Below are 23,454 nucleotides of genomic sequence, written 5' to 3'. Positions count from 1 at the left end.
TCCATCCTTAGTTTTAGGAACAAACAAGCCCATTCCTTCTGGAGAACAGTAATCAGGGAGAACAATATGTGCACCGCTGCTGGGACATATCATTGGTTGTGCATCTTTGTCAGCCATTTACCTTACAGAGTCACAAAATGGTCCAGCCACATTCACAAGAAGTTTTGCTTGTGTCAAACTCTTGGCCTATTATATAATAATGAGCCAAAAGATCAAACAAATGATTACTTAAGCTACCTAATTACACTAGTTTCAAAATGCATCAATAAGCTTAATTTTGAAGCAAGAAAATGGTGAAGCAAGTGTCTTGTTGCAAAACACGTTTTGGTGCTCATGTGTAAACCAGTTTCCCTAAAAATGAACAACAAAAAGCTCCTCTTTTCTTAATCTTAATAACATTACAAAAATAACTTAACAATGCTTTAACCTCAAAGTACATGAGATATACCAAAAAGAACATATATGTGTGCGTATGTGTTTGTGTTTGTGTGTGTGTGTGTGTGTGTGTGCGTAGAATATCAACTTATTTGGCGTAAAGCTTGATAATAAATGGCCTAAAACAGGAAAAACACTTATTATTCCAACCACAGAGCATCATTATCTATGTGAAAGAAAAGGCCAACTGGTCAAGTAAGAGAAGAACCATAATTGTTTTTCACTTACACCCTTACCAATAAATTACCTAAAAGGTTATTAAAGTATTTCTTTGATCCTATAGTCCTTTGAGTTTTTTCTCCATTGCAAACTTGAGGTATTTCATAGAGAGGAAAAGAACAGAAAAGAGAATAATCAAGACAGAAGAGTATTTCAAGAAGAGTAAAAGAACAGAATAATAGAATAAGCAGGAAAGAATATGCTTGCTTTACCTGAGAGATTGTCACGAATTCTTGCACCAATTATCTGCTCAGTAGCTTCATCCTTAAGAAAGGATACAACTTCTGCATGGTTAAGCACTGCTGCTCCAGCTGCAATGTGCAGCAGTGTCAAACTCTTGGCCTGTTATATAATAATGAGCAAAAATATATCACAAAGCTTTTTCATCTTCATCGGTAAATGGTTCAATATATAAATAGTTCTTCCCATCCCAAGCTCTTCGACATGTACAAGAAACTGATTAAAAATAAGCAACTTATTTTTTCCTTGTATCCCTCTTCACTCTTTTGGGGAAACGTTCTTGAGGCTCTAGAAGAACTTCGGAGAGCATCTTTGACCAAAGCTTTGCAAATTGTTTGTGGAAACTTTCTTGAAACCAGTCACGAATTTCTAAATGCAATTCCCCGGAATTTTCCTCCCATGTCTGTCTTAACTGAGCACAACTGTTGATTGACCGGCCCTTTAACTTATGTAAAAGATTTCCAACTCGTCTTTGACCATATGATTCTGGCTTTAAAATGATATCAGGAGAGGCTGACATGAATTGCTTAACAGACCTTAAGCATGGTAATACTTGGCCTTCAAGCAAAGCAAATGCAAATACTGTCACACGATGTGTGTCATTACTGATCCGCAAACTATGCAATGGAAGTTGCCATAGGTGAGGCCCAAAAGTGGGTACTACCCAACAATATACTTCGTCTGTTTGAGGATCATAATAAGGTTTAGGATCAATCAGAGGAGCAGAAAAAGTGCAATACGATTTGGCATAATTAACAAGCCACTCTGATTTCACACTAGTCACCCCGTGCACATATGGCCGTTTTGTATGTAAAAGTTCACTGTACACCAAGAACTCAGGAGCAGAATTTGAAAGAGATGAAGAACGATGGAGAAAGACAGTTTCTTTGACCAAGCATGCTTGATACCGAGCTGTATTTACCTTTCTATCCCTTTCAGATGACCTTGAAACTCCTCTAATGCGTTTGGCAACCCTATCAGCCCACCCAGCACAGATAGCTTGGCCTAAGAGTTCTTCCTCATTCAGTAAAAGTGGGTTCTTACTGGAGGAGATCCTCCAAGAGAGTTCTATATCTTCCATAGTTCCATGAGTCCATAAAAAATCCTGTTCAACATCATGATGAACATTTTGATTAAAAACCAACTGAAGAAGTTGCTTCCTTAGCTTGGACATTTCTTCCATGGTTTTCAGATGTAATCCGTTTTCATCGCAGAATTCTACTTGGCTTTTGGAAAGCTCAAAACACTGTAATGCATAAGCCACAGTCAGAGTATCACTGCTAGGATTAGAAAATTTGGCACGTGACATTCTGGCCATTTCTCTTAGTTTCTTTTTCTGTGATTTTTCCTTTTTCTTCAAAACTTTCTCACTATCTAAGGGACCAGATCCATCATTCTGCTTCGACTCATCAGTTTGACTGTAGCTTCCTTCATATCCCATAACAAATGGATTTGTCAAGCTCAAAACTGCAGCTGCTGCAACTGCATACGCAAGAACCAGATTTGCTTGAGCATAGCTTTTCACCCTTCTCATAATCTGGATAACAGTAAGGAGCATCCTTGAGTGGCGAGGACTCATAGGATAATGAGCCATGGCTTTCCCCAGAGATGTCAACCTTCCATTCCTATCAAGCGCTTCAAGGGCTTTCAGGCAACGGTCTGCTTCAACCAGGGCAGTGGGCCCTGGAGAAGTTGGGAATGGGAAATTTGCAACCTGCAAAAACGCAGAAAACAAAACATAAATATTCATTGCTGAACAACTTCAATTTTCACAGAACAAGAGGTTAATGTAGATCAAGTAGATTAGTCCCTTAAAACCTAAAACTTTAAGGAACCTTATGAGAAAGCCCATTAACAGATCAAGCATTATACTCATAGTGCAAATGAACACTACTAACTACAAGTGAACCAAGTGATAAAATATTTGACTCTGTAAAGGCAGAATTATACATGCTGCATGTCCTAAAGGAGCAATATTAAAACGCAAAAAATGAACATTTGTCTCCTAACAAAATTCAGATAATTTAGTAGAATTAATGATGATCCCTACCATAATTATGCATCAGCAGGAGCTTATGGGAAAAAAATGTTATTAAACAAATATGTGTGTGTGCGTGTGTGTCATTGGATCCAAAAAATTAACTCAACATAAATTATCTAATATAGACACCATATAGACCTCAATATGAAACTTTATAAAGAGAAAAAGACAAACAACGAAATACACGCAATGCTCACCTTATCAATGCTTGTGGATTTCATAAGAAGAACAACAACATTAAAGACAAAAACAAAATACATGCAAAGCTCACCTTATCAATGCCCATGGATTTCATAAGAAGAACAACACCATCAACAGGTATTTTAGATATTTCAGCGCAAGAGAAATCAGGAAATATGTTATTAAAGACTGCAGATGAATAGAGACGATAGCAATGGCCAGGCCCAGTTCTTCCAGCTCTTCCTGCTCGCTGAGCGGCAGATGCTTTACTTATCCATTGAACCTCATAGGTTTCCATACCATTGGTAGGATTATAGTTCTTGACCTTTTCTCTCCCAGTGTCAACCACATACTTTATTCCTGGGATGGTTAAAGAGGTTTCAGCCACATTGGTAGCAACAACAACAAGCCGCTCTCCATCCTTAACCTCTTCAAATACACGAAGCTGTGCTGCGGCAGGTAGCATGGCATAAAGAGGCAGAACTCGTAGTATACCAGCATTGAGACTTCTATTACCTTCTCTAATTTTTTCAACGGGTGCAGGGGGTTGCTCTAAGCTGTTCTCTGGATTAATAGAGACAGTCTCTCCTCCCTCAGGATTAGCATCCAAACCATTTTTCCCAGCCAAAGCATCAAAAGCAGCCTTAAGAGAAGCAAGGCTTCCATTCCCTCCAAACACATCAACCAAGTTGTCGACATTATCCATGGATTTTTGTTCTAATGTGTTCCTTTCCTCACCGAAAATTTCCAGCTCACTCTCCATCTCTGAATCATAAGAAGCATCGGAATCATCCTCCTCATAATCATCCTGATCTTCATCGTACGAGCTAAACCTGTCAGTCTGCTGGTGGGTTGAGTCTCTGTGAATCTCAAATGCTTCACTGATATCCTTCATATTAATGCCCTCAACCAAATTGATTTGAGAGGGAGCACTGATGTCAGTACTTTTGTCCCCTTCAGAAATACTACTGATCACATCCCTAGAAGCCTTACGTAACTTTCGGCACAAGTATTCCACTTCTCTCTGTCCAGTGACAAAAACAAGTATGCCACCTTGTGGCAGCCTCTTATGAATTGACATGACCTTTTTGAAGGCTTGACCAATGTAATCCACAAGCTCTGTTCTCTTTGAGAAATGTATCGTCACCGGATATTGTCTAGTTGGAACTTCAATAACAGGAGGAGGAACATGAAATAACTTTCTCCCAGAAATGAAGTCTTCCACTCGCAGTGTAGCACTCATCAAAACAAGATTTAACGGAAGTATCAAGTTTTCAGGGCTTACACTTTGTCCTGAAAGCACCATACGCTGTTGCTTCTCATACAAATCCTGCCATCAACCACGAAAGAATACAGTAAGGGGGTGACTATAGAAGAAAATAAATTAAGTTTATTGCCCCAATGTAGAACAAAAAATCTTTCAAGTTTCACCTGACGAAGTCGAATTACACGAGAAAGCATTCCAATAAGTATGTCTGTGTTCAAGCTCCTCTCATGAGCCTCGTCCAGAATTATGGTGGAGTAGCGCTTTAGTAGAACATCATTCTGCACCACAAATTGTGCAGCTATAAGAAGAATATAAAGATGAAGCTGCTAAAGAAAGAATGAAAGTTATTTTATATTTCATGCATAGTCATCGGCGTTATCACAGATAAGATATATATAACAACAGTAAGTGGAAGTAAAACCTGAACTTCTCGAAGTAAAATTCCATCAGTCATAAACTTGATAGAGCACCTGTCCCCTATCTTCTTGTCATGCCTAACTTGAAACCCAACTTCTTTACCTAGATGAAGACCAAGTTCAAAAGCAACTCGCTTAGCAGTAGCAAGGACTGCTACACGACGGGGTTGAGTAACACCAATGATACCGCTTCGAAGGGTAGAGTGGCTTGAACCAAAGCCGGCTTCATAAAGAAACTAAAATATTGGAACAAAAATGGGAAAAAAAAACAGAATTATTGAACAGAAAAATTAGTTTTTAGATCCCAGTAAGTAGACACAATCATGCATCAAACAGCCATACCTGAGGAACTTGTGTGGTTTTACCACATCCAGTCTCTCCACAAATAATAACAGTAGAATTTTCATTTATAGCTTCCATTATTTCCTGTTCCATCATGACTATTGGAAGATCCTTCCTTTTGTTTTCAACCTCATCTGGCCTAGATACATGCACTACGGTTGGGGCAGAAAGAAGTCCCTGCAAAGAACAAAGCTAAACATGACAAGTCACATTGAAATGAATGTTTGGGCTCTTATTTCATTAACGTAACTCATGTCAAACCACCATCTCAAATAAGGCAATAACATAGCAGATAAACATGAAAGAAAATATGATGAAATTAAGCATGGAATTTCAATTAAAATTAAACTTGAAATTTCTATTTCATTGTTTCTTTTACACTTTTATTCAGCTTATGTACAACAAATTAACTTTTGTAAGTCAAGATACATCTTGCAAATACTCTCAATTTTTTCATCACATCTTAAAAAAGTGTTTCTAACTTATGACTTATATAGCAAGTAGCAACACAGGGCACAAAGCTTTATAAAAATCAAATCATATAAGAATAATACCTAACTAAAATATTATGTATATACAATGTCCCTTTAAGTGCAATTTTTTCTTCAAATGATACATAAAACATTCAAAACTCCAACTTACCTTTGACATAGAGCTTTCTCTCCCATCATCAGTGGACAACTTAGCAATGGAGTTTTTAATATCTTCTTCAAAAGGTGTGCTGTTTTCCTCAAGGGAAACGCCCTTAGTTGGTAAGGTATCAACAGAACTGCAGCTTGGGTCTAGGTCCTTACCAAAAACTAGCTCCTGACAAGAAGCCAAAGGACCAAATGCATTTCTTGCAACTTCTCTTTCTATTATTAATGGCTGCCCAACGTGATTTTTGCCAATATCCTGCCTTGAGTTGATTTCCTCCAACTCAGGTTCAGGCTCAGGTTCAGAAGAAGATGATGAATTATCGCCCACTCTCCCCTTAGGAGATTTGTCAACATATGGAGGTTCTAAACCTGCTTTCGAGAACTGAACAACTCTCCTACGTTTTTCCCGCATTGTTTCAGCCTACTTGAAGCAAATTAATATAAGGCATACTAATCATGCTTTGATTTAAATTTGGCAAAGACTCAATGATACAAACCAGACCAATAGTTTTTGAAGACTGCAGTAAAGTATATGCATCTTCCGAAATCTTGTATTTCCTGAAAATGTAAATGTTATAATATTTGTCAAACATTCAATAAGTTTCCTCAATGAATGACAAACAAAGTAGGATACACTATTTAGAAATAGAAAGGAATAGTACTCCAAGGTCTCAATGCTCTTTGATAACAAAAGCGCCTTCTCTTTCTCCTCCTGCACCAACAAAATAGAAGTCATCTCTCTATCACATACACACACATAAAAAAAAAAGGCAAACCAAGTAGGGTATCAATTATCAAGAAAGGGCGAGTACCTCCAACTTCTTCAACTTTCTTATTTGAGATTTACTCAATTTGGGGGGTTGTTTCTCTTTGGCCTTTTCAAGCTCCTGTCGGCATAATTATTTGACAATAAGCTTTTATTTAATATGATCGAAACAAGAATCAAGGGCTAATCAAATCATGGATGATACCTGGTTATTCCCTTGCCTTTTCTTGCTTCCTTTTGTAGACAACATTAAAGCATTACTATCATTGCCTTCCAAACTACAAATAGGCAAACAGGATTCTCTTAATGTCAATCAGATATTAAGAAATTGAAAGCAGTAAAAAAATAAATTTGAACTATCCAAATTAAATATTTCAACATAAACCTCAACAAAACTTTACACTAATAAATATATTTAAACATAAAAACTCCTTGTCAAAGAAAAAAAAAACTTGTTTCTTATAATTTTGCAGCAAACAAACTGAGTAAAAAATTGAACTGTTCATATACCTCCATGAATCTTGTCTGGTCATTAACTCTACAGGCAGCTCAGATAAGCCTGAAAAAAAAAAGGTAAGATCCATTCAGTTTTGGAAATTATATCAAATTCCTCCCATTCAATTTTCTATCTCCATTTTCTAATGTTGATAAATTTGATTATTAGTCCAAACCAAAAAACAATAAAAAAAGTTTTCTCGAAATGGAGAAGAAGGAAAGATATTAAGCAAAGTATTTTGTGATAATTTGCTTCAACAAAAAAAAAAAAAAAAACTAATTCATCGTTTAATCAAACTAGTCAATGAAATGTAGCGCTTAGGCTCAACATTAGAAATATAAAACTAAAGAATAAACTCAAAAATAGATTGAAATAGCTGTAATAGGATTGTGTTAATGAAGTCTCTTTAAATCAAAACAAAATCTAAGTGTTCGGTACCCTCAAGAGGGTAAACAACAGCACGAAACATGTATATGAACACTACAATTTTATTCTGTTTGCAGCAAATTTATAGGAAACAAGGTTTATTTTTTTCTTTAGCAAGGAGTTTTTATGTTTAAATATGTTTATTAGGGTAAATTATGTTGTTTATTTATGTGGCAAATGATAAAAATGAGACTGCTTCAATTGCACTCTACTACTCCACGGTATAGAATGATGAAACAGAAAACCATATTATTCGAAAATTCGATTTTCCTAATGCGGAAAAACTAGTAACCCTTCAAGTTAATTGATGGATTCACCACACGTTTTAGTTCAAGAATGTATTCCTTCTGCATATTTCCAATAGAATAACTACAAATTCATAAATTTAACGAATAAGCTAGAGTTCATCTCCGCAAACTATATAAAACTTGGTTGTTATAAATCACTAAAAAAACTCAGAAAAAAAAAACTGAGCTTTGAATTGAAATAGAGCAGCTATTATTAGATTCAACTCCTAAAAATTTGAACTCGAGCGTCTCGGCTTTCATTTTTCCAAACCCCAGTTGAAGCTCTGAGCTTCATTTTCCACCATTTTATTTGGCAAACAAACGATGCAAATCAAGTCTAAATTGCACCTAAAACTCAAAACTGCTGCCTATAAAAAAGGTAAAAGTTAGGAAGTGAGTAAAAGGGAAGAGGAAGACGTACGGGAGTTGGCCATGGAGCTTTCGTTGACTTCATCTGGATCGAGCCAAACTTTTCCTTTTCCACACTTTAGACCGCTCGCAGAGAGCCGTTTCCGGAGCTTAAGGTTTCGCGAAACCATCTCTCCCTCCCTGTTCCTCTCTCTTTTACGTTTAAGAAAGAAGCGAGAGCGGCTACTTAGCCTAATTTATACGACTGGGTTTGGACCGGGCTCGGGGTTTGGGTTTTAACATTGGCTGTGATGGGTTTGAATACGTGCCCTGGTTAATGTTTATGGGCCCTGAGAACCCAAATGATAGCTGAAACCAAGAAGGGTTAAATTAGGCTTTGAGAAGTCCCAAATTTAAAAACCCAAAGGAAATGATTTTGCTATTCTTATAAAAGAGTTGGGTTGGGGAGAATGAATAAGAAACTATACAGCCCAAAAAAAGTAGAATAGGCAACTGTTTAGCTTTTGGATCTTAACATTTCTTACTTTTTGCAAAAAATAAAAATAAAAATTTTATGAATTTAAAATTATAGCACACAAAATGTAGAAAATACGATCCCCTCAGAGTGAATTGAAAAAAATTGAAACTTAAAAATTATTATAATCAAATAAAAAAATTAAAATCATTTTGATTCAATCGATTTTTTTTTTCAATTCAAAATAATTTTTTTTATTGACAATTCAATACTAGTTTGGAATTTTTAAAATTATTGATTTCCAACTTATTCAGTTATTATATTTGAAAAAAAAATTAACATATGATGTCCTAAATTTCAGATCAAGCCGTACGTTTGCATATATTGCAACTTAAAGAAGCATTGAAAGTAAATTCTCATGTCGGCCAATCAAAATCAACTGTTAATTTGGTAAGCATGACCCTACTCATGTGGACGTGGTGCTTCAAAATTAGTCTTCATATTTCCCCTTAATCCAAATAAGAAAAATGAGGGATATGAATAGGTTACAAATTAAGTTTTGTATTAGATGTTGATCCATCTTGCTTTACCAATTAATCATGGGCACCTAACTGTGCTTATCTTTAACATTAATCATATGGAGCCCTGCCCATTGCAAACTTCTTTTGCATGGCCGCATCCACATGATAATTTAACAGTTTCTATCCAATCATTTTTCCAAATTAATTCATACAATCAAGTTCAAGGGTTAAAACAAGGTTTTAATATAATTAAGCTTGAATAAATAAGTAATTTGTAAATATTATACATAGACTATTTAAAACAAGATTTTAATATTTTAAATAACTCTCCTACTATTTTATTCAAAATGATAACCTTCAAAGTCATTTCAAAAAATCTCTATTAAGATCTTTCTAGTGAACTAGGACCCGTTCAACTCACCATGATCTTCAGTTACTCAGTAAGCCATGATATACCAAAAACACATCTCTATTAAGACCTTTTTTAGAAACCATTATATTAGAGAACTACCTAAATCAGTGACAAGGTTACAGAATTTGCAAACACAGGATCTCAGTTGATGCATAGAACTCGAGAAATTGTCAAGAGAAATTAAAAAAGTGTGAGCCTTAGGCATGTTGAAATTGACAGTAGTGAATATTCATGAAAAAAAGGGAATATAGAGACTGCTTTACCCCTTTAAAATTAGACTGCTATGTATCTTATATCACTTATGGAATATGTACACGTTGTATACGCACATGTGAAGTACATTAGACTAATTCCTAAATTAACATAGATGTCAGCAAGTTGTGATTGAGAACGAATATGAAAAATATGAAGAAAACGCATGCAGACAGGATCTCAAGCAAAATGCAGATAGTGAGAACATTATCCTGTGATGTGAACATTCATTTAAATGTCAATAATCACAGTCCAGAGCATGTCAAACCAACTCCTTAATGCTCTATGGTAGTTACTCAAAAATACATTTCTATAACCTTGTGCAAATTTTCATCACAAAATGCAATTGCTTCTGCCCTGATGTTCCTTTTCTTTAAACCAGATCCATTACAATCATTTGATTTCCATGAAGCAGTTTGGTAATGTAGCATGTATTAGAGCTCCATATGTACAAAACAACTCCACATCTATATAAATAATTTTACCTCACAGAAGTAGTAATTCAAGAATTATGCCCTTTTCCATAGAAGAAGATGCGGCCTGCCTGCAATAGTCATCCAACACAATGAGAAATCATGATGTCCAACTCATAGGCCCATAAACCATTGCCATGAAGGGGCCAGTTCCCATGCTCTCAAGAAATCAGTGACTCCATGGACATGTAACATCTGGTTGAAGGCCTTTCCATGGAGACCAAAGAAAATGCAGATGCCGCCACTGAAGCAGTGACTTCGCTAACTCTTCCAACCCATTGCATGAAGGTCACTCTGTTTTAGCTCGACATGCCTCCCTATCCTGAATGTCAAAACACATTACCACAATCTGTTGCGTGCATATGTAACTAAAACTAGAATTTAATTTGCAGGATAATCCACATGCAAACTACAGCTGGCATTAGCAGACAAAAGCCAAACCTATCTTACTAAACACATGGTACATCGGAGGTACTAACTGGGATGCTAAACAAAATGTCACATGGTTTTAAGTTTTACAAGAGCTTCTCTGCTGAAACTGGTTTTGGTTAGCTTTAAACCTGCCTAACCCAGTGTCTGTTGGACCTGCCTAAGAAGAGGGAGGGTACTTTCTGTTTGAAAACAAGATGTATTTTACCCATATGATGGAAGATATTGAAGAAAAAAACTGGTTTTACTCAAACCAAAAATAATTGAAATATGGGAAAACAAAAGGCTTAAACATTGGTAGTATTTTACCCCTCCCATATGAACAGAGGCTCCAAGCCAAAGCTTCTGAAAGGAAACCCACAGAAATTAAAGGAAAGGTTATTAGGCACTCATAAAATCCCCTAGGATTGCAAGTGGTACTCAAAGAAAGTTGAATATTCAACAAGACAATTAGCTCAGAGGCTAGAGCACAGCTTCTACATCGTGATGATTATTAGTTCAATGGTAGGTTGCTTTGCTACTATCAAACTGTATCCATTTGATCAAGCCGACTTTTGGTAGAGTGATTATGGAAAGGAGAAAAGAAAGGGAAAGAGTGGGGGAAAGGCACCCTCAATGTTGATGTAAAAAAATGGCATCGTCAGAAATAATACCCTAGATCTGCTGGAAGTCTGAAACCACCTATGCGTACACGCTTCAACGAATGAATCTGGGAAAAAAATATCAATACCCTTATAAACAAAAATAAAAAGATAAATAAATAAGTTAAAGAGAAAATTGAAAAAACAAATAAAGTATCCAGTGAGACTTGATGAATGGAAGATCAAATAGGTATGATAAGCCTATCATCCCAAAGCGGCAATAATTTCATATTACTAATGATTTCCTTATCAAACAATTTTAAGCTATTTTTATGGTCCATTCCTATATAAACTCGATCAATTTAGAGCAAACTATGAGCCATTTTAGGTATGTGAGTAAATGTCATGTAAGAAGACCGAAACTGACCTCAAGTCCAGCATTTTTCACAAGTTCACGAACTTCATGATTCCTCCCTTCATGAACCTGCAAACCCAGTTTTAGCAAAAGAAGAGGAAAAATTAGCAAAACAATTCAAGTAATCTTGCACAGCTCTCATCTTTTTACTAACTTCTAAGAAAATGATTGGAGAATAACACTGTTAAATTTAAACCCATCAAATTAATGGCTTAATTTGCATATCAAATCTTTGACTACACAGAATCCAAGAGGAAAAGCTCAAAATTCTTTAAATTATCTAAATTTATAAACCAATTTAAAATTCATCAAAAAATTGGGATTATCAAAACCACATGTTGAGATAACCAATACCACAATACGAAGACGAGGTCTTGACAAATCTGGCTGCCGCGGAAGTAATTCCACAGAATCTGGGATGCAATGAATGCCTTCAATTTCTGTCCCTTCACTGATGGCAATTAAGTGCCGCTTCTTTACTTCACCATTAATTGTCGCAGTGTATCTGTAAGTGCATTGTCACAGGGAATAGAACTCCAGTTAATGACAATAGCATCCCAGAAAATAACCAAATCTTAGTCAATATGAAAAATGAAGAGTATCATTTAATAATAAAAAAACAAGGGTAAATGGAATACATGAATATAATGAACGAGTCATAACAGCATGAAAGTCCTAATGCAAAAGCAGTAGGTATTAAATATATCAAATCACTGCCATTCAAAATGTAATACTACCATCTTTTAGAGGCATACTATCCAATGTCACTAGTCCCTGGGCTACAATACTAAATTTTACGATGGAACCACTCTTCCAACACAGCTATGTGCAGAGATGGGAAACAACCTAAATTCGAAAGATACGGAAGAATAACCCAAAATTAAATTGATTTTACTTTAAAAGTCAACAACTTCAACCCAAATAACCCGAATGTCAAACCCAAATGACCAGACCCCAAGATAACCCAAACCGAAATGATCAACACAACCCAACCCAACCCAACCAAATGCCACCCCTAGCTATGTGCAGTAATCCCTGTCACTAACAAAGTATAAAATGCAAAGAATCTTACTCCTTATTTAAGTTGGATGAAGGATGTGACAACTTTTGAGCAAAATCTCCTGAAACAGACAACAAAAGGTAATTGATATGTAGCTAAGACTCAGTCATCAAGATTAAGGATGGGTATATATGCAGGAAAATACATACCATCATTGGTCACAATAATCAAGCCAGTTGTAGCAACATCAAGTCGGCCAACAGTGAATAATCGTGGCTTGGGAGAACCTCTATTCATTTTGTCCTGGAAAAACAAACTTCCTTCTTACAATTTTGCAAAACTATAGGAAATAAATAAAACATATGATATAAATCTATATAAAGCAAATGACATTGACAAGAGAAATCTTCTAAGCATACATAACTGTAGCTGCAAATAAGTTGACAACGAGAAACCATACTTCAAAAGTTGCAACGTGGACATACCCATCTCTTTAAATAATCCTCAAATAGATCCAGGACAGATTTGAACTCTTTCTCCCCAGATGAGCAAATATACCTGGCAAAACATGATTGCATTAGATCCAGATAATATACTGAAGCAAACAGCGCAAAAGGCCATTAAGAGCATTGTAGTTTGGTAGTGGTGACAAACCCTTTGGGCTTGTTTAGGGCAAGATACACCTTAGGAGGCAGTTTTTTAGAAAGTCGGCTCCCGTTGACATAAATAATGTCCTTTGCAGGATCAACTCGAGTCTGCAAATTATCACCTATAATGAGCATATAACTCCTTTGCCATAAAAATTATCTAAGTATAAAAGCTTTTATAGGAATTCCAGCAGCAAAACTAAACAAGAATAATTAAAATGTATGCAAAGAAAATATAGGAGGCATGCCAATAAAACCTCTATAAAAGAATAATGAGCAACTTAGACTTCCTACTACATTTTTACCAATTCATTTTCCCACTTGCTTCAGTTAGGCTGCACATGATCCACAAATTCACATAGATGGTAAAAAAAAGTGATGAAAGAGAAACATTTTTTCATGAGAAAAATGCACTCCAATGACAAATTGACTAGGAACTACACACTTACCTGAGGAGCATTGCACACAGAACCATTAACAGTCACCTTGCCATCAAAAATAAGCTCCTCACTTCCACGCCTTGATGCCACTAGTAACACAACCATTAAAAAACCACCAAAAAATAAAAAGTCAATTACATGTTCTACAAAGAATTATGAATACATCTACTAAAGGTGAAGTTTAAAACTAATAATCCATTATAAATAACATATTGAATTAAATGGCCACGTGACAAGCATTCAGAATCACCTGTAAGAATTTTTAAACTCTACCACTGATGTATAGAATATCAGTGCTATAGGTAATAAATTTGGTAGATATTACGCAAATACCCAATAATATTATTGAACTAGAGGAGATTTAATTAACATATTTAACTAAATAAAGACATGAGAAGCATTCAAAATCACATTTTACAAGTTTTAAACTCCAGCATAGATGTATAGAATACCAAGTCTACAAGTGATAATAAGTTTGGCTGATATTACACAAATGTCCAATATTCTAATTGGGTTAATGTCTAAATATACACATGAAAAGCATTCAGAATCACCTATAAAAGTTTTTGTTTTTAATAATAATAATTAAAAAAAAAACACCAGGACCAATGTATAGAATATCACTTCTGCAAGTAATAGTAGTAACAAGTAAGCTTGGTCGAAATATTCCACAAATACCCAATATTATAATTAAATTAAAGAAAATCAGTTTCTGTTATTAAACAAAGTGAATTTACCTCCAGCAGCAGCAAGGACTTTACTTAACCTTTGAGGAGGCTCTCTAAAATTTTCATTATAAAACCTTCTAGCCGCCTTGGAAAGCTTAGGCGGCTCAACACTTGCATTTCCAACAGCTGAAATCTCCTTTTTCTTCTTCACCGCCTTGTCAACCTTCTTTTTGGGCTTCTGCGTTTTAGCATCAGCTAGCGCGTGGATAAAGCGCGCAGGGGGGTGAGCTTGGAGTTTGAGGTTGCCGTCCTCGCCGCGGACGATCCAGGGGATGAAAAGCTGGCCATTGGATGGAAGGGGAGGGGATTCGGAGTCGTCAAGAACGACGTCGTTCTTGAGGTTTGGAGGGGGTCTGGGTTTGGGTTTGGGGTTCGGAGGAGCAAATGTGATGTTGAACTGTAAAGACGAGGAGGACGTGGTGGGAGGGAGGGTACGGATTGGGCGGAGGAAAGGAGGGAGAGAAAGGGATGGTCTGGTAAGAAGGGAAAGGGAAGTTGAGAGGTGGTGGAGGGATGACAGTGCTCCCATTTTTCTAGCTTTGCTTTGCTCGCATGCTGGCCAATAGTCAGTGGATTTTAAATCTTGGGGATATTTTGGGGGGTTTTCACCTTCAAAATTATTACACTGTAAGTGCACTTCATATCCTGCCGCGTGGTAAATTAGGATAATATTATCGTAGTGATAACAAAAAAAAAAAGGAATTATTATCCATGATTTATATCTAATTATTTATTTCTGTTCGTTTATAATATACATAAAAATACGAATATTGAAAAACTAATTTAATAATGAAAGTAATTACATTTGTTCATACATTTTTAGATTGTTATTTTCAAATTTTTATTATTAATATTAATAAAATTGATCTAATTTGTAAATATATAAAAATTCTCAATGACTTTCATTTAAAATATTTTTTATTATAAATAATTGACATGATTTACCCCATTTGTAAATAAGAATTCTAATCTTTTTGCATGATTTTATTAAAATATATTTTCCTTAATTTTAATAGTATTGAATAATTTATAAATTATTATATAAAATTTTAATTATATATAATTGAAATATTTCTTTTATGAATGTAATTTATTTCAGTTGTAATTATCTTTTATTTATACAGACAATTAATTTTAAATCATGAAAATATTTATCTTTCATATATAATTGTTATTTAAAAAAATTAAAAATAAGTATTCATACGTGAGAATAAATACTAGATGTATAAAAGTACAGATGAGGATAAACTTTTGATTGACAAAAAATATATTTTGTTTAATACATTTTTAAATTCTTATTTTAAATATTATAATAAAATATTAATAAAACTATCCTATTTTTAATAAAAAGATCTAATTTCAGTATAAGATTTTGGGAGGGATTTTCATGTTAATGGAATTATTTGATAAATAAAAATAAATTAAACTTTATATTATATTATATTATCTTCAGAATTCTCAGTTTACACTAAACAGTAAAAGTAATAAACTTTATGTTTATATCATATATTTTATACATGAGACAAACATTTGATGTTAATGTAATTGCCGGTTAATATATGCATGTTATTAGTTTTAGTTATTTGTACAATATGCAACTTTATATTCAATATGTAATTATTATTATTTATTTAGAAACAAATAAAAAAATAAATAGTCGTGTATAATAATAGATATGAAGCAGTGACCCATACGGGCTATGATGGGCTTGATAATTGTGGGCTGAAACAGACTGAAATCCGGGCTTCAGCTTGGAACAATTGCGTTGGCTCTTCCCACAGCAGTACACTGTCACTAGGCCATTACACAATTCCAACTGTCACATACTTAAAATAATCAATTCCTCAAATATTTATGGAAAGATAAGCAGGCAAAGAAGATCAAAATTCCACATACAAATGCTCAAATGAACTTTTTTTTTTTGTCTGAGGCTCAACTGTAAGCACCTGTTGACTGGATCTATTTCCTTATAGAGAGCTAGCCTAACATTCAAAAAGAAGTGCATAGCATGTGATTCTGGCTCAGATACTTCAAAGTTTTCCTATGATCAAGAGAGGCAAATGGTGCATATGACAGTTGACAGAAAACTAAAATAATTCAATGTTTCTTTTATTTCTCAATTGAGAAGGTAAAATACAAGTAAAAACTGGACACCGATACTTCTGAAGCATGTATCCAGAAATTATATGAAAGGCAGGGGAAAAGGCTTGTATAAAGTTAGAAAAATGTATTTACCCATGTGAATCAGTAAATTGTCCCCAACCTTTTAAGACAGGTCCAACAAGATGCTAAAGTTTCCTGGGGACCAGCAATCTTTTACAAGTTGCATTATTAATCATGCAAAGCAAGCTCAACAAAATCAAGTGCCCCCAAAAGCTGTGCATGCTATGGAATATGATTCAGATTCCGCTGCTTTGCCAAATGAAGTAGAAGATATATGTGCCTGTATAAGCATGGTGGAGACCAGCCGCATAAAATTAAGGAGAATCTTGAGCTCCAAAAATCGGGTTCATTGATTTCAAGACCCTAAAACAAAGTTAACAACATATTATTAATCATATTGTACAAAGCTTCTGAAAGTCTTTGCCTGCATTAATGAATAGAATAATACTCACTACTCATGCTTCCCATCATGGAACTGTGCATTCTTTGAAGACTTGAAAGTTTCCAAAAATTCTTTAGCCTTCTGAATTTCTTTCTTCTGCCTTGACTTGTCCCAATTGTGCTCAGTAGCAAGTATTTGGATAATGCGTGGCAACGCACGGCCTGCAGCATCAGTGTCAAGGAAAGCAAGGCGAGATCTCCGGGCAATGAAATCAACAGCGGACTCACAGTACTCATTACGAGCACAGTATGCAACCTCTGCCTCCAAATAAGGGTACCCATGGGCAAGCCTCTTACCCAGAGTTTCATTCTGAAAATTCAAAGGCAGATTTGAAATGTTAACCAACCATGAAGAAAATAAAACTTGCATGTTCAGTGTTCACAGACATGAACTGCAATTTTCAAATAATATAATACTTAAATATTCCCAAATCGCTCTATGCTATATCTCTAGATCAGATGGTGGGACTGGGAATAAAGAATTCAAGTGCCTTACACAAAATCCATTTCATAAAACTTGTTCTCTTAAAACTGAAAGAGGCTATTGCACTTTCAATTGACTGCATAATAAGGTTCTTATATATTTAATTAGACAAGAATTAGTATCTCAATTAATTACACCAAGAAAAATCAAAGAACTCAAAAAGAGTAATAAAGAACTATAACTAGTGCTCTAAAATTGCTTGTCCTCTCCCTCGCAGCCCCCAAGTTGGTAATTTAAATTTTAAACATGCGTGGTAACCGGATAGTTATGAAGAAGTTTGAAATCTCAGCTCCTATTGACATGGAACATAAATTACACATGTTGTTTCACAATATCAAAGTCATAAAAATTGTGAATTCAGAACATCAAATTAGCATGACTCCTAAACTATCACCAGAAATACATAATGAGAGGAAATTTGCGACATTCTAAGGCTCCATTAGGCAGATACTTTTGCTTTTTTGCCAAAAAAAAAACAAAACAGAAGGAAGAGGCAAAAAAAAAAAAAATGAACAAAAAACCAAAGACAAATAGCAAAACACAAAAAGTAAAAGCATTTACCAAACAGAGCCCAAGTAAAATTTGCATACACATCCTCTCTCATCAAGCAATGCCATAGAAAAGCCTTAGACTATAATGCTGAGCTTATTTCCAGTTATCTTTTCCCTCTTAGAAGAATGAAGCAACATTACATCAGAATAAAGATCCTTGAAAGTTGTACCAATTCACTGTTTCTTAACACTTTAGATTAATGAGGTGTCATTAGGTAAATATACACTACAATCCCTGAATTTGTTCAACACTCAAAGCCCAATGTCCAATAGACAGATGCACAATTACTTCATCCAACCACTACAGCCATTAAGATCAATAATCAACTGTTATGAGAACATAGCAAACCAACCTGAGCTATGGTGGCTACTCGTTCTGCCAATGTGCCATATGCATGAGACAAATGCTTTGCAGCAGCTGTGTCCATCACCCCAGGAACAACTTTACCACCATACGACTTCTTCATGCGAACATACTGCTGAGAAAGAACAGTAAAAAATGAGGGTTCCCATCCATCTCCACCAGTCAGCCGCAGGTTTCTTGTTAAGCATTCATTGCTTGGGCTCAGTTTACCAGACTTGATAGCTTCATTAACTGCATCTTCTGCCATGCTGAAACTAGCTCTAGTGAGCACAAAAACTTATGCCAAAAGGAAAACAGAGAGGGAAGGAGAGGGAATCAACAGAATGAGATCCTGAGCTCCAAATCAAGGGAATCCAGAATATGTACATCCCTAGATTTGTAGTTCAAAAATACCAAAACTCCAAATTTTCATTTGATGTTTAGTTCAACAGTAGTCCATCAGGATAAATTCAGCCCTTGATGGGCGACTGTAAACCACGAATACAACTAATACTGACAACCATGTAGTGCAAACAAACCCTGAATATCTGCCTATCCCAAAAGAAAATTCTAGCAGAATCCAAGTAAATATTACCTTCGGTAAGTAGTCCACTTTCCACCAGTAATTGTGACCAAACCAGGATAATCCTCAGAAACCACATGATCTCTAGAGATGCTCTCAGTGTTCTTTGCTTTAGGATCCACTGCCAATGGACGAATACCACTCCAGGCAGAAAGAACATCTGTTCGTCGCACCTAAAATTTTCCACCATAAATTAAATAAAAGATTAGACTAAGTATATACCAAAAAATAGACTCAATAAGGAAGAAAGTAAAAAGATAAAGCTAACTAGGTTGAATCTAATACATTCGGTTTCTAAAATCACAAATTTAGAACATATTTGACATTGATAAATCCATGCCATACCTTGACATTAAGGTAATCACAGATGGCACCAAGTATAAATTGAATTTCATCCTCATGTGGTTCTGGAAGTTGGGTGATGGAAGTATTAGAATCTGTGGTCCCAGCTACAGTTCTCCCCAACCATGGCAGCATGAAAACAACACGTCCATCCTTAGTTTTAGGAACAATCAAGCCCATTCCTTCTGGAGAATAGTAATCAGGGAGAACAATATGTACACCGCTGCTGGGACATATCATAGGTTGTGCATCTTTGTCAGCCATTTTCCTTACAGAGTCACAAAATGGTCCAGCCGCATTCACAACAACTTTAGCATATGTGTCAAACTCTTGGCCTGTTATATAATAATGAGCAAAAAGATCAAACAAATGATTACTTAAGCTACCTAGTGACACCAATTTCAAAAAGCATCAATAAGCTTAATTTTGACGCAAGAACATGGCAAAGCAAATGTCTTGTTGCAACACACATTTTGGTGCTCATGCGTGCAAACCAGTTTCCCTGAAAATGAACAACAAAAAGCTCCTCTTTTCTTCATCTTAACAACAGTAGAAATATAACTCAACAAGGCTTTAACGCCAAAGAACATGAGATATGCCAAAAAGAGTGTGTGTGTCTGTGTGTTTAGAATATCAACTTATTTGGAATGCAAAGCTTGATAATAAATGGCCTAAAACAGGAAGAAAAACACTTATTATTTCCAACCATAGGGCATCATCATCATCTATGTGAAAGAAAAGGCCAACTGGTCAAGTCAGAGAAGAACCATAATCAATTATGGCTTTACGCTATTACCAATCAATTACCTAAAAGGTTATTATGCTATTTCTTTAATCTTATGGTCCTTTGAGTTTTTTCTCCATTGCAAACTTGAGTTATTCATGAAGAGGAAAAGAACAGAAAATAGAATAATCAAGACAGTAGAGTAATTCATCAAGAGGAAAAGAACAGAAAAATAGAATAAGTAGGAAAGGATATGCCTGCTTTACCTGACAGATTGTCACGAATTCTTGCACCAATTATCCGCTCAGTAGCTTCATCTTTAAGAAAGGTTACAACTTCTGCATGGTTAAGCACTGCTGCCCCAGCTAGTGCAGCAGTGCAAGCTAATCCAACATTTAGGCGAGAGTCATTCATCTGCCCATCATAGTACACAACTGTGCCCTTCAAGCTTTTATCTTTACCTTTCCTTGCAAGAGTAGGGAAGAGCTCAACAGATTCTTGCGCAGAATAATATCTGGACAAATGTAACAAACGTGGTCCTGCAACCAAATCGTACAATTTCAAGCCCATCCAGTAGTATACTACCTCAAACCAGTCAAAGCAGGGCGTCATGCATGGCAAAGCATGGCAGAGATGAGGAGCATTCTCAATAAAATATTTGCGCTCCTCAAGTGCATGAAAAACCAGCTTTAATTGCCCATAGTCAAGGTTGAAGACAGCTTTTTCCAAGTAGCGGACACCTAACATAATTGAACAAATGGATTAGCCTACAAAAGCTGAAACCAGCTTACAGTGGAGAATTGAAATTCGCCTCATGTAGATATTACGTGTATAATTTAATCTTGTTCACCCTACAGAATAGAACTTAAACTGTGACATCACTCGCTATCCATCCAAGATTTTATATAATTCAACAGGGGAAGACTTTCGACTTAAAACTTTTTAGTGTTAATAAAAAGACAAGGCGTTAAAACTACTTTCAATTTCAAACAAAATTTGTCATTATTAAATGCATACAAGGGTACTTGATGCTTAATGGGAAATATGATAACGGAATACTGAAGGTAAACTATTAAAAGAGTTAATCATTGTCCATAGGCATTTAAACTCTAAGCCGCGCAGCAAAAATTATCCAACAGCAATTCGCAATAAATGAAAGCACTAAAGAAAATTCAATATCTAATATCTTCTACACATAGAGTGAGTTCCCAAAATTTTCGCCTTTTCTTTTTTTCAAAATTTTGAATCCTATGCACTCATCATGCTGGATTTGGCCTCTTCAACAATTGAATATCGGCAATTTCAAAGCATATATATCTGATACATATAGCGAAGTGAATGCAAATATGATCATGCAAATCAGCTTGACGTTTCTTCATTTAAAAAAAATATTTATTAAAGCACATTTCAATTCAAAAAATCAAACTAGAAACCAAACGGACTAATTGCTCGTTAATCAACATACAAACTAGAAAAAAAAATTGATTAATGGAAAAAGAGAATTGAAAGCTAGAAATAGAATACTGATTCATTCGCAATTATGTTCTTTTAGAAAAAGGTCTGAAAATAACCATTCACAATACAGAAAATGTAAGCGTATATACACACATTTATATACGTATATCGATGCTTACCACCATGAATTAGCTTCGTGGACCGCGAAGACGTTCCGGAGGAGAAATCTTCTCGTTCAACGAGGCCGACGCGGAGGCCTCTAGTGGCGGCGTCGAGCGCAACCCCGCAGCCGGTGGCACCGCCCCCGACAACTAGGATGTCGAGTGGCTTAGTCGTGCTGGCACCTAGCAAAGCCGATTCCTGTACAGTTCGCGACGGAACGATGGCGCTCGGATCATTAATCTTCCGCCTGACGGACTCTAATGCGGCGCCACCGGCACGGTCATTGACAGATATAGGAGTAAAGAGGATTGCGCCACCGCCCACAGTCACTGCTACCGCAGCGGCGGCGGCAGCTAGACGGCGGAGGCGAGTGGCGGTTGCAGACATTGCGGAAGACAGAGAAAGAGAAAGAAGGGGGAATAGAGAGAGAGCGAGTTGTTGGCAGGTGATGGCGTTGGGAATCGGTCCGAGGAGGAAGAAGATTTAGGAAATTGTAATTGAACTTACTAAAATGCCACTCCCTTCGGAGTATTTATTCTTTTTTTGTGGAAGGAATAAAAGGCAAGTATTATTATTCTACTTTTTAATTGAGGATTCTTGAGTTGATACTTCTTTATTCTTAGCATACTTTGTTTTCAATATTGTTTGTATTTAAAAAAATTAAATTTGAAAATTACAAGATTCAATTTAAAAAATTATAATTTTAAATATCTAATAAATAAACATTATAAAAAATTATAATAATCTTTTCTATGTCACGTTTTTTACTTCATAGTTCATTTAATGTGTTTTTTTTTCTCGATCGATTTTTGATTATTTAATATATTAATTTTATAAAAGTATGAGATACAAAATACAGGTGTAATTATTATTTCTATATATAAATAAATATTATGATTTGGTGAGAATGGTTCAAATTGATATGTAAACTTGGTATATATACATTGTACAAATTAAATATCCAACGAATAAACAACAAAATATTTGCTATAGGTTAATTATGGTAAGCAGCATTTATTACATTTTATCAAAATGGTAATTAATTAAATACAAAATATATCTATGTCTGGAAAATTGTTGCATTAAAACAATTACACGTTATTTGGAGAAGGGCATTTTAGTAATTTGTATGAGCAAAGAGACGACGGTGGGTCCCTTATCCACGTCTTGAAAGACGGAAAGGATGCATGGCTCGTGAGCCACCACTTATGCATTTAAAATACAAACACTGACGTGAGACGAAAGACTCTCTTCCCCGTTCCGTGAAGTTTGCAACCTGTTTTTTGGGTACTTTGGATTTCGATCCGTGTTGTAAGGGTTGGCTTCCCTTCGGCGGTTCGTTGTCCGCTCGCGTGCGTTTTTGTATTAATTAATGTGGGGACTCAAAATGGAAACTTCCATTGCCCCGACTTCGGAGGTGTTTGGTCTTTTCCCAAACTAAGGCGTGGGGACATTTAATGGTCAAATTGATCCTGACTCATTGCCATCACTTTTTGCTCATTAAAAAACAAAAAAAAAAAAAACTTGATTCTTTGCACCTTATTAAGTTTTTAATGTCCAATTTGGTCTGACAATTGTCAATCATATTTATAATAAAAAATTATAATGGAAAGTAATAGTAACTTATTTTTCAATAATATATTCATTGTAAATTGATTAAAAAATTAAATTACGTAAAAAAAACAAATTATTATTTTTATTTATTTTTATATTTTATTTTTATAATTAATAA

At 35.4% G+C, this 23,454-nt stretch overlaps 3 protein-coding genes across 7 annotated transcripts; all 3 read right to left on the bottom strand.

The window, feature by feature from the left end:
- Positions 1 to 8,319, bottom strand: FAS4 (RNA helicase family protein). 3 transcript variants are annotated; one of them, XM_021440338.1, is made up of 13 exons: positions 8,175 to 8,319; positions 7,055 to 7,103; positions 6,750 to 6,822; positions 6,591 to 6,665; positions 6,441 to 6,490; positions 6,276 to 6,336; positions 5,783 to 6,199; positions 5,141 to 5,332; positions 4,804 to 5,034; positions 4,547 to 4,660; positions 3,207 to 4,445; positions 867 to 2,608; positions 1 to 121 (listed from the first exon to the last, which is right to left on the bottom strand). In XM_021440338.1, the coding sequence occupies exons 1-12, from the start codon at positions 8,290 to 8,292 to the stop codon at positions 1,130 to 1,132; spliced, it is 4,098 nt and encodes a 1,365-aa protein (XP_021296013.1). In that variant the 5' UTR covers positions 8,293 to 8,319; the 3' UTR covers positions 1 to 121; positions 867 to 1,129. The 3 variants fall into 3 exon arrangements, with proteins under 3 accessions (XP_021296013.1, XP_021296012.1, XP_089641260.1); XM_021440337.1 differs by having other exon boundaries at positions 7 to 186; XM_089785134.1 differs by having other exon boundaries at positions 7 to 186; positions 5,141 to 5,317.
- Positions 8,320 to 10,068: 1,749 nt separating this feature from the next.
- Positions 10,069 to 15,029, bottom strand: SVR1 (pseudouridine synthase family protein). The gene is made up of 10 exons (XM_089785044.1): positions 14,484 to 15,029; positions 13,756 to 13,835; positions 13,314 to 13,414; positions 13,145 to 13,217; positions 12,869 to 12,962; positions 12,732 to 12,780; positions 12,014 to 12,164; positions 11,672 to 11,728; positions 11,317 to 11,372; positions 10,069 to 10,556 (listed from the first exon to the last, which is right to left on the bottom strand). The coding sequence occupies exons 1-10, from the start codon at positions 15,001 to 15,003 to the stop codon at positions 10,496 to 10,498; spliced, it is 1,242 nt and encodes a 413-aa protein (XP_089641170.1). The 5' UTR covers positions 15,004 to 15,029; the 3' UTR covers positions 10,069 to 10,495.
- A 1,031-nt stretch (positions 15,030 to 16,060) lies between these two features.
- Positions 16,061 to 22,243, bottom strand: SDP6 (FAD-dependent oxidoreductase family protein). Of its 3 annotated transcripts, XR_002446024.2 has the most exons (8): positions 21,740 to 22,239; positions 20,372 to 20,845; positions 19,385 to 19,716; positions 19,052 to 19,212; positions 18,467 to 18,725; positions 17,090 to 17,388; positions 16,710 to 17,000; positions 16,061 to 16,262 (listed from the first exon to the last, which is right to left on the bottom strand). XR_002446024.2 is itself a non-coding variant. In XM_021440339.1 (7 exons), coding segments are annotated over exons 1-7 (1,896 nt in total). In that variant the 5' UTR covers positions 22,110 to 22,239; the 3' UTR covers positions 16,563 to 16,999. The 3 variants fall into 3 exon arrangements, 2 of the variants coding, with proteins under 2 accessions (XP_021296014.1, XP_089641165.1); XM_021440339.1 differs by lacking the exon at positions 16,061 to 16,262 and having other exon boundaries at positions 16,563 to 17,000; XM_089785039.1 differs by lacking the exons at positions 16,061 to 16,262; positions 16,710 to 17,000 and having other exon boundaries at positions 17,089 to 17,388; positions 21,740 to 22,243.
- Positions 22,244 to 23,454: the final 1,211 nt, after the last annotated feature.

The sequence above is a fragment of the Theobroma umbraticum genome, unplaced genomic scaffold (genome assembly GCF_002168275.2).
Source record: "Theobroma umbraticum cultivar Fairchild unplaced genomic scaffold, ASM216827v3 scaffold_81.0, whole genome shotgun sequence".
Taxonomy (NCBI): Eukaryota; Viridiplantae; Streptophyta; class Magnoliopsida; order Malvales; family Malvaceae; genus Theobroma; species Theobroma umbraticum.
This window is presented reverse-complemented; position numbering and strand designations above follow the sequence as displayed.

Excerpts from the sequence above, each read along its gene's own strand:
- SDP6 (XM_089785039.1), bottom strand. The coding sequence starts at position 22,109 with ATGTCTGCAACCGCCACTCGCCTCCGCCGTCTAGCTGCCGCCGCCGCT. Across the intron at positions 18,726-19,051 it reads AAGTGGACTACTTACCGAAG|CATGGCAGAAGATGCAGTTA; the intron begins GTAATATTTACT and ends AGCTAGTTTCAG. Across the intron at positions 17,389-18,466 it reads GAGTAGCCACCATAGCTCAG|AATGAAACTCTGGGTAAGAG; the intron begins GTTGGTTTGCTA and ends TTGAATTTTCAG.
- FAS4 (XM_021440338.1), bottom strand. The coding sequence starts at position 8,292 with ATGGTTTCGCGAAACCTTAAGCTCCGGAAACGGCTCTCTGCGAGCGGT. Across the intron at positions 6,823-7,054 it reads ACCAGACAAGATTCATGGAG|TTTGGAAGGCAATGATAGTA; the intron begins GTATATGAACAG and ends GCCTATTTGTAG. Across the intron at positions 2,609-3,206 it reads AATCCATGGGCATTGATAAG|GTTGCAAATTTCCCATTCCC; the intron begins GTGAGCTTTGCA and ends GCGTTTTTGCAG.
- SVR1 (XM_089785044.1), bottom strand. The coding sequence starts at position 15,003 with ATGGGAGCACTGTCATCCCTCCACCACCTCTCAACTTCCCTTTCCCTT. Across the intron at positions 13,836-14,483 it reads AGTCCTTGCTGCTGCTGGAG|TGGCATCAAGGCGTGGAAGT; the intron begins GTAAATTCACTT and ends TTGTGTTACTAG. Across the intron at positions 13,218-13,313 it reads GCCCTAAACAAGCCCAAAGG|GTATATTTGCTCATCTGGGG; the intron begins GTTTGTCACCAC and ends ATGTTTTGCCAG.